Source organism: Nicotiana sylvestris, chromosome 1 (assembly GCF_000393655.2).
Source record: "Nicotiana sylvestris chromosome 1, ASM39365v2, whole genome shotgun sequence".
Taxonomy (NCBI): Eukaryota; Viridiplantae; Streptophyta; class Magnoliopsida; order Solanales; family Solanaceae; genus Nicotiana; species Nicotiana sylvestris.
In genome coordinates, this window is record NC_091057.1 from 47,875,953 (window position 1) to 47,885,132 (window position 9,180).

A 9,180-nucleotide genomic window follows, 5' to 3' on the forward strand; every position below is an offset into this window, starting at 1 on the left:
TCTTTCCATCTGACGATTGACGAATAATATTTATACGCGTGTCAGTTGTTTAGCAAAATATCTTTCGTTAAGGACGAGGTGTAGAGTTTAACGTCGCGTTATAGTGCTCTCCAGCTGACAATAATAGGATTTACTCTGCACAATAAATGTACTTTTCCATTCATAACTTTTTCTTTTCCACTTATTTAAAAATAAATTTTTTAATACTATCACTATTAAACCAAAACTCAAGTGGAAAAGAAGTGAAACAAATTTGAAAAGGAAGAAATAGAACAATTTATTCTTGGGAAAGGGTCAAGATACCACTATATTATATAAAATATTTTAATTTTACCTTTATTATAATGTGAGATTATTCATATATACTTGCCATTTGTAAAACGTCTCGTATTTATTCTAATAGATGGATAAATATAAATATTTTTCTTGGAGTATTTGACATTTGGACTAGAGCTCCACTATAACTAAGAGCAAATACGAGACGATTTACTAACGGCAAGTGAATGAGTAATCCCAAAATATTACATAAGGGGTAAGTTAATATACTTCATATAGTAAAAGAATTATGTCCAAGAAAATTCTTTCTTTAATTTTTCAATTATGTTAGAAAAACTATAAAATTTACGTGTCATATAAAAGTCTCGAGTACGTACAACCTTTTGTAACAGCGCGTAGGTAGTTTATCATCTATTGTTTTCTTTAAATGGACCAAACCCCCTTAGTAGTAGAAGTATATTATTTTAAGCCACCCACACCCCCCTTGTCTAAACCCATCCCCCCCACCCCCTATTCTCTCTAACGCAGCGAAAGAGAAAAAAAGAAAAATAGTCTCACATTTTTCCTCTATTTTGCCCCTCTTTTTCTTCGAATTCAACCCACCCCTAACTCCATGAACCATACTCTATAGGTACAACTTCACCCTTAAGCTTTTTGCTATGTTATATACATGTTGTTACATGATGTTCTTTGAATATGTTTTTGTGTGTGTGTGTGTGTGTGTTTTTTGTTGCTTAAAATAGTTTTTTCCTTAGTTTTATGTTCACGTTTTCTTTGTTTTACATCTATAACTTGTAGACCCATTTCATCTTTCACGTTCCTTTTTGCTTCTGAGTAGGTTTCTTGAATTATTTTTGCTCACTTTGTTTTTATGTTATGTTGTGTGTGTGTGTATTTGGGGTATGGTTTTCTTGGTATTTTTAGATGCCTTTGTTTTTGCTTGGAAAACACGATTTGGGTACTGGGTTTTCTGCAAGTTTTCAACTTGTTATGTTGTTTTGATTTTATTTAAGGATCGTCATTTGGGATTTCTTTAGTAAAGGTGATAAAGATTCGTACTTTTTCTGCATTGTACTTTTGTTTGTTTCTATAATACCTCTTTCTCAGTTTTGAGTTTTGATAATAATGCTTCTGAATGTTCTTCTTTTGTTTTTATTCTGTTTTGAATTTGGGGTTTGTTGTGTTTTAAGGATTTATGTGGAACGTTTGTTTCAAAGGTTTGTGTTTATCTGAGATGAAGTGTTTGTTGTTGTTGCTAATACTGGAGTTAGTTTTTGTTAGAAAAATGGATCTGGGGTTTGATGTTAGAAGTTATATCACTTTGTTTATCTTCATTTCTTCTGATTATATATTTTCCTTTCAAAATAATTCTTTAATTGTTGGTTTATTCTGTATGAAAGTTGAGTTTGTCTCGTGCTGTTCTTGTTTTGAGCCTCTTGCTGACTTTTTTCTTAAAAAAATTATTATTTTTATTAAATTTAATGCACAAGTTTTCTATGATTTCTGAATGAATCCCATATTAAGTTTTGAGTTCTATTTATATTCCTTTTAAACAACATTCTGTAAGTTATCTTGCATTTGGTCATTAGACTTGCCTTTGCCTTTTCTGAATGGCATTTTAGTTGAGTTAACTTGATTATTCATCAATGTTTTGTTAAATTAGTTTGTTCTATACTTATATATCAATCTATCTGGAATTTCAGGCAAGAAATCGACGGATAAGGGGCATCGTGATGTTAACAGAAAACTATGAAGAAGGCAGATGACAATCGAACTCATCGAGTTTCTGGATTAGGTACTTCTTGTTCTTGGCATATTTGAGTGAGGAATTTCTAAAGGACTTTGCTCTGTATTTTACATAGATCGGGAAGTGTTGACGTTTCATTGCCATCTATGGTGAGTAGTTTTTGTTTAAACTCTTTTGCTTTCCACGCCATTCTAACTGTTTCGTGCTTGCATCCCTAAATTGAACTATCTAAGTGCTTTTATCAAAAGGTACATTTTGTACAAGCAGCAAAACAGATTCAGTTTATTTGCTTTTTTACTTGGAATTGCTAGTTCAAGCATTCTTATTGTTCTGACTAGATTATTGATCCCGTCCAATCAGACATCATTGGACTTTAATACGTAGGCAAAAGATATTTTTAGCTTTATAGTTGTATCTCGTGACAAAATCTTGAGTGGCTTTCTCTCTTGCAGATGGATTCATTTGAGCTGAATGGAGATTACATGAATGGTGTGTCTGCGGATCAGTTGCTTTCGTCGGAGTCTTGTGATAGGAGTGGCGTGCTTGGAGAGCCAGAGATACCTCCTCGAATTGGGAACCAGTATCAGGTTGAAATTCCACCTCTGCAGGGAGACTGCATTTCATATGCAAAAAATCAGGAGAGTGGAGCTGATATTTCCTGGTATTTTATGGTGGGATTGCCAATACCGCTAATGTGGGTCAACCAGGGAGTTGTATCAAGAAATGCATCTAATGAAGATAGTGTACCCTCAGAACCTGAAAGTACCAGATTAACCAACATGCATTCAGAAGATGAGAGTATCACAGTAAAAAATGAGCCATCAGACACGGTTTTGCACAATAAGGTGACATCAGCAAATCTGTCTTCCGAAAAGAAACTACAGGAAAATAGGGGCCTGCGGTATTGTTTAGTACCCGGCATGGTCCTAGATTTTTGGACTGATATTGAAAAGGCAAGTTTCCTTCTAGGTCTGTACATCTTTGAGAAGAACTTTGTACATGTTAAGAGGTTTGTTGAAACTAAAACAAGTGGTGACATCTTGTCATTTTATTATGGGGAGTTTTATGGATCCCATGAGTACCGTAGATGGTCAGAATGTCGAAAAGTGAGAAGCAGAAGGAGTGTGTATGGTCAAAAGTTGTTCGTCGGATCAAGGCAACAGGAGCTGTTATCTCGTCTACTTCCCCGCATTTCAGAGGAAAACCGAAAGGCTTTAACGGAGGTATTCAAACAAGCTAGATTTACCATATCTGGTGTTTTATAATGTTTATGTCCTCTTCTAAGTAATTCTACCCGGCCAGATGTGTTTTCTGATTTATCGCTGGTTTTTTTTAACATTTTCTGGGTTGTTGATCAATGTTAGGGCCCAATATCTCAATAGCACCTTTGTCTAAAGCTTCGAAGGAGACTTCATAGTTGATTTAGATGCTTAATATTTTCTAGAATAGTTGAATTCCAAAATGTATGTGTTAGTTTGTTATTATCCAACATTGGTTTTCTAGGTTTTAGAATTTTTCTGCAATTCATTTGTCCTATGTAAAGCTATGAGCCTATCATTGGCATGCATCAGGCTTTGTATGTGCATCAGTTTCTAGTTGTCTGGCACAAATGTGCGTTTTTCTAAAAATCTGTTCTAGATGTAGGGAAAAGAGGAAGTGTTGCTATTAGGTTATTCGGAGCAACCAAAAAAAACAAAGAAAGGTTATTCTGGAGGATAACCAGGCGATTTCTTGATCGACAGAACATGTGCATGAACTGTTAAAGTATTACTAGAATGGATTTTGTCTGAACTTACACTTGAAACCACATACCATCAAAGTCTCTGGTTATCTATCTGTCTGATTATGTGGATAGGCTTCCGTTAGAGGTTTTATAACTTGTGATGTGAAGAGTGGCATCAATGGTTAGTTTTTGGACAATGTTACTTCTTATACCTTGCAGTTTTTTTGTTTGAATTACCGCTACTGCATGAAGAAAATTACGTCTTCAGACAATATTGTTAATTTGTGACTGTTTCAGTTTCCTGTGACATTTTAGTAGGTTAGGTTTCATTTCTAATTTGGTACTCATGCAGCGCACCCCTTTCTGCTTATAAATACTGTAGTTAATCTGATTGCTTGGCAGGTCTCCAAGGCATTTGGTGAAGGAAAGATATTGTTGGAAGAGTATGTGTTCTCGTTAAAGGCTATGGTTGGGGTAAACATGCTCATAGAAGCAGTTGGAATCGGCAAAGATAAATACGATCTTACATGTGTGGCTTTGGAACCTTCAAAGTCTAATCATGCTATACGCTCGGAACTCCCAGCTGGCAAAGCATGCTCCTCTCTTACAACCAACGAAGTAGTTAAGTTTCTAACTGGAGATTACCGACTTAGTAAAGCTCGATCCAATGATCTATTCTGGGAAGCTGTTTGGCCCCGTCTATTAGCAAGAGGTTGGCACTCAGAGCAGCCTAAAAACTTGAACTACGCTGCTAATCCCAAAAATGCGTTGGTTTTTCTCATGCCTGGTGTTAAGAAGTTTTCTAGGAGATTAATCAAAGGGATCCATTATTTTGATTCAGTTACAGATGTATTGGGTAAAGTTGCTTCTGATCCAAAGCTTCTAGAGCTTGATGCCGAAGATGAATGTACCAAAGGTAAAGAAGGTCGTGATTGGACAGATGAAGCAAAGTTAGAACAAGATGATCTTCCAACTAGACAACGTCCTTGTTATCTTCAACCTAGAACTCCTAATCGATGTACAGATGTTATGAAGTTTACAGTTGTAGATACAAGTCTCTCTGATGGTAAACCCTATAGAGTGAGAGAGTTGAGAAGTCTTCCGGTGGAAATCTCAAGCAAATTGTCTTTGGGAAGCCACGCCGAAGAGAGTGAAGAGGAATTGTCTTCTGATGAATCAGACTCTGTTGGTACTAATAAAGCTAAGAATCATAATAATTCCTTGAGGATTTTCTCCAATGGAGAAACGCATTCTGAGGAGAAGGGTTTCGAAATCAGTGCTTCAAGCAAGAAGTTTCAGGAAGTTCCACATCCTGCTTTTTCTACTGTACCGGTGAATGCTTCGAAGAACACCAAAAACATCTGTGAAGACAAGCAGCCAAGAAAAGTGATAAAAGCCCACTCGAACAAGAGATTGAAAGAAAACAATGTGCACTTTGTAGCTCCCATTGCCCAGAAGCGTAGGAGACTAACGGCTTGTAGTCGTGGAGAGACAAACAGTAGTGTCATGGTAAATTCTTTGATGGTTCCAGGAAGGGAACAAGAAATGCGCCACACCTCGAGCAGCAATGAACTGTCGCTGAACAACATTCCAATAGCTTCGTCTGAGGATAAGGTGTCATCAAGCAGTTCGTCAAAGAGCAGTCCTTCTCAAAGCACCGAATGTGCTTCTGCTGATCATCATGTTTTAAAGCTTCCTCACGAGGTACCTCAAAATCGGACAATGATTGACCTCAATGAACCTCAAGTTCCCCCTGATTCAGAATATGAGATTCTGATGCCAGCATTGACGGAAGACCAAAGTGGTAACATGAAGAGGCCTGATGATGTTTCTGGTGAGTTGAAGACATCGACACATAGTGCTAGTATGGAGCAGCAACAACCTAGCTTGAACTCCCGTAGGCATGGCACTAGAAATCGGCCTCCAACCACGAGAGCACTTGAAGCTCTGGCAAATGGTTTCTTGACTGTGCACAGTAGGCGGCAAAAGAGTAAAGAAGGTGGTTCAAGAAGGAAGTCGACATCTTCCAGGAGTTCGCAACAAACCCCTGGTGGTATGAAGACTGACTTTAGCAATAGCACAGTGGTTTCCCAAATGGAAGAAGGTGAAGCTGTTGTATCTAAGGGGGGTGAGAGCAACATGTTTGGCAAAATTCAGCATCCACCTGTGGAGAGTGGGACAACAATCTCAGGTCCATAAATTGGCAAGATGACTGAACAAGTGCTTCAATATGTCACTCGTTCTGTACTCTAGCTGCACGTGCCATTGATGTCTGTTAACTAAACCTGAAACGCGGGATCTTCGCTGCCAGCTGTGACACCAGAATGGCTGTAAAAGGGCGTTGCTCGATCACAAATTTCACCAGTAAAAAATGTATATGCAGCAGGGGGATTGTGATATTCAGCAATAGCAAAAGGGGGAGAGAAATATTCTTCTTCAGGTTCAAAAGGTTTGATTGATTTGATTGCAGTTACAGCATCACAGAAACGAGCAAGACTACTCAGCAATTTCATGCACATTTGTTGGAACTAGGACACAAGTGATTATGTGATTAGTGTTGTCACTTTAATTGAGATTGTAGATATCTTAGTGATTACTAATATTTAGTCCATAGGCCATTAGAACTTCATCCCCCCTCTCCCCCAACTTCATTTACCTCTATATTTTCAGTTGGTTCTTTTGTTTTTTTTCCTAATCTTTTTAATGAACTTTCCTCAAGATGAGCAGCACATTCGTTTTGTTAGTATAGTTGGTCTCTAGTACAGTCAGACCTTTCAATAACAACATCCCTATATAACAATAATTCACTATAAAAGTCAAGCTTTTCGGGAACCAATTTTTATGTTATGTTATAATATATGTTTTTTATAATAGCACTTCGTTATAACATCCAAAAATATTTGGAACAAATGAAGTAATTATAGAGAGGTTTGACTGTACTTATATCCATCTCTAATCTTATGATCCTATCATATCTTCAAAAGATTTTTTTAATTAATAAGAATCACTTTTGCGAGAGTAGAGTAGCAGTCTAATGGTTGCAACTTTACATTGTACTCATGGTTATTGTGGTATTAAACTATCTAATGTGTTAATCCATGTCCAGATTTAAGCTACAATAGTTTTATTTTTAACCTAAGAAGTTAAACTTAAGTAGTTTAGTGTAAAGGTAAATATCTCAACCAAAAAAAAAAAGGTGTAATGTCTCGACCCGTTACTTTAGGAGATGTATTGGAGCTAATCTTTTCTTTTTTATTCAGGACGTTTCTTCATTCTATTATTGATATTTTTATAGAACTAGTTAGCATGCACATTAATAAAGCGAAAAAAGGGGGAAACAAATACTATCATATTAAGACTACATGCCATTTGAATTTATCCTGTATATTTTTTGTTATATACTTTATTTAGAATTATTGTTTGAAAAACTATCAGAATGAAACTTTTAAAGTCTAATATGCCGGTCCAAATAGTTAGGAAAACACAGAAAAAATGGCGTTGTTCTAATCCAATCAACAATAATCTTAATGATATGATTTCTTAATCCCTTTGATACAGAATTCCATTATTCCATTTGTCCCATTTGAATATAACTCCTTTATTATTTGAGAAGACAAACAATTCTTTCTTTGACTTTAAGTTTTTCAAATATTTTCTTTAATATTTTAGTATAAAATTTTGATAACTACATAAATTTTACTAAAGAAACATGGAGAAAATGATGTCTGAATTTTTGATTTACACTAAATACATAATTTGTAGAAAAGATTCTGATGAAAAGAAAAACACAATGTGAAACAAGAAAAAACAAATGAAGAAACACGGAAGTTCTAACAACATAAAGAAGAATATTTACTATTTTTGCCGTCGGAGGCGAAAGAGCTCAGACCCGTCTGGAGCAATTGAGTCTGATTGACGAGAAAAGATTGGCAACAGTGTGTCATGGCCAGTTGTATCAAAAGAGAATGTTAAGAGCATACAACAAGAAGGTGCGTCCGAAATTTGAAGTGGGTCAGCAAGTATTGAAACGCATCCTTCCGCATCAGGCTGAAGCGAAAGGCAAGTTCGCCCCAAATTGGCAGGGGTTGTTCATTGTAACAAGAGTGTTGTCCAATGGTGCTTTATATTTAACAGATATAAAAGGCAAATGTGTAGATATGACTATCAATTCTGACGCAGTCAAAAGATATTATGTATGATTTCTTTGGTTTGTCTAATTGTTGTTTGTACTTGGCATATTTTGAAGATTGGAATGACGAAGACATTTTATTCTGCTATCTAAACACTTTATCCTTTGGTACCCCTTTGAGCTTTATTTATTTTCTTTCAAACCCCCATTTTGGAATCAGTAGCAAAATTCAGAAACACGTACGCAAAAGGTAAGTAAAGAAGAAAAAGAGAAAAAAGAGAAGAGAAAAGAGAAAGAAAAAAATGGAAAAGAGTGAAAAAAAAAGAAAAGAAAAAAAAAGAAAAAAGAAAAGAAAAATAAAGAAAAAAAAGAAAAGGAAAAGAGAGAAAGAAAAAGAAAAGAGAAAAGTAATAACAACAAAGCAATTCCTATGTCATGAACTACGTTCCACCTGATTCCTTTAAGGATACGTAGGCAGCTTCACGGTTCGGTCTAATCAAAATAAAAATTCAAAGCCCTCAGGCAAAGAAACTGGGGCAGAAGTTGTGGTTTGACAAAAGATCTGATTCCGAAAGTTATAATTCTGAACCCATTCAAGTTATTTTGAGCCTTTGTGATATCCTTTCTTTCTAAACCTTATCCAAAAGCCCACATTACAGTCTCAAGAAAGACCTTCCGATCAATCTTCGAGAGATGTCAAGTCGAGCAAGTAGAGGTATGATTCATATCAGGGGCAACACTCCGTTCTGAGCAGGAAAAAGGAAAAATGAGAGTCTTATTGGTGAAAACCCTCACGGGAACCGTAAGGCGACGGAGAGCGGAGAGAAATTAAAATGAGAGAGTCTTATTGGTGAAGACCCTCGCGGGCACCGTAAGGCGACGACGAGTTGAGAGATGAATAAATGAGAGAGGTTTGCTGGTGAAAACCCTTCAGGGTACCGCAAGCCGATAAGGTTGTCGACTTTGCAAAGGAAACGGATTGTAGGAACCTCAGGCATAAAGTGTGAAGACTGAAAGAGGAGTGACTGAATGGACTAGGCTGATTAATCCGAAGTGCATGTCATGATCATCGATGCCAACAGCCTCACTCAGATAAGTCCTTTTTCCTTTTTCTTCCTCAAACATGCTTTCTGTTTTGATTTTCTTTATTCATAACTCTCGAAGTCATTGCATTTCATTTCCTTTTGGGTCTATTCCTCTAAAGCTTTTTCAATGTTAGACTTGCTAAGCAAAAGAAAGGATTTCAAAGCTTACTACCAACTTCCAAGTTGCACAAAGCAAAGTGCGGCCAAAACATACCAGATA

General features: G+C 36.4%; 1 protein-coding gene across 3 annotated transcripts; it reads left to right on the top strand.

Annotated features, from left to right (window-relative positions):
- Positions 1-770: 770 nt before the first annotated feature.
- LOC104210549 (uncharacterized) lies at positions 771-6,582 on the top strand. Of its 3 annotated transcripts, none has more exons than XM_009759476.2 (4): positions 771-907; positions 1,980-2,172; positions 2,476-3,246; positions 4,149-6,582. In XM_009759476.2, exons 2-4 carry the CDS (start codon positions 2,170-2,172, stop codon positions 5,943-5,945), a joined length of 2,571 nt encoding a protein of 856 aa, XP_009757778.1. In that variant the 5' UTR covers positions 771-907; positions 1,980-2,169; the 3' UTR covers positions 5,946-6,582. The 3 variants fall into 3 exon arrangements, with proteins under 3 accessions (XP_009757778.1, XP_070008001.1, XP_009757779.1); XM_070151900.1 differs by having other exon boundaries at positions 1,980-2,071; XM_009759477.2 differs by lacking the exon at positions 771-907 and adding an exon at positions 1,000-1,318.
- Positions 6,583-9,180: the final 2,598 nt, after the last annotated feature.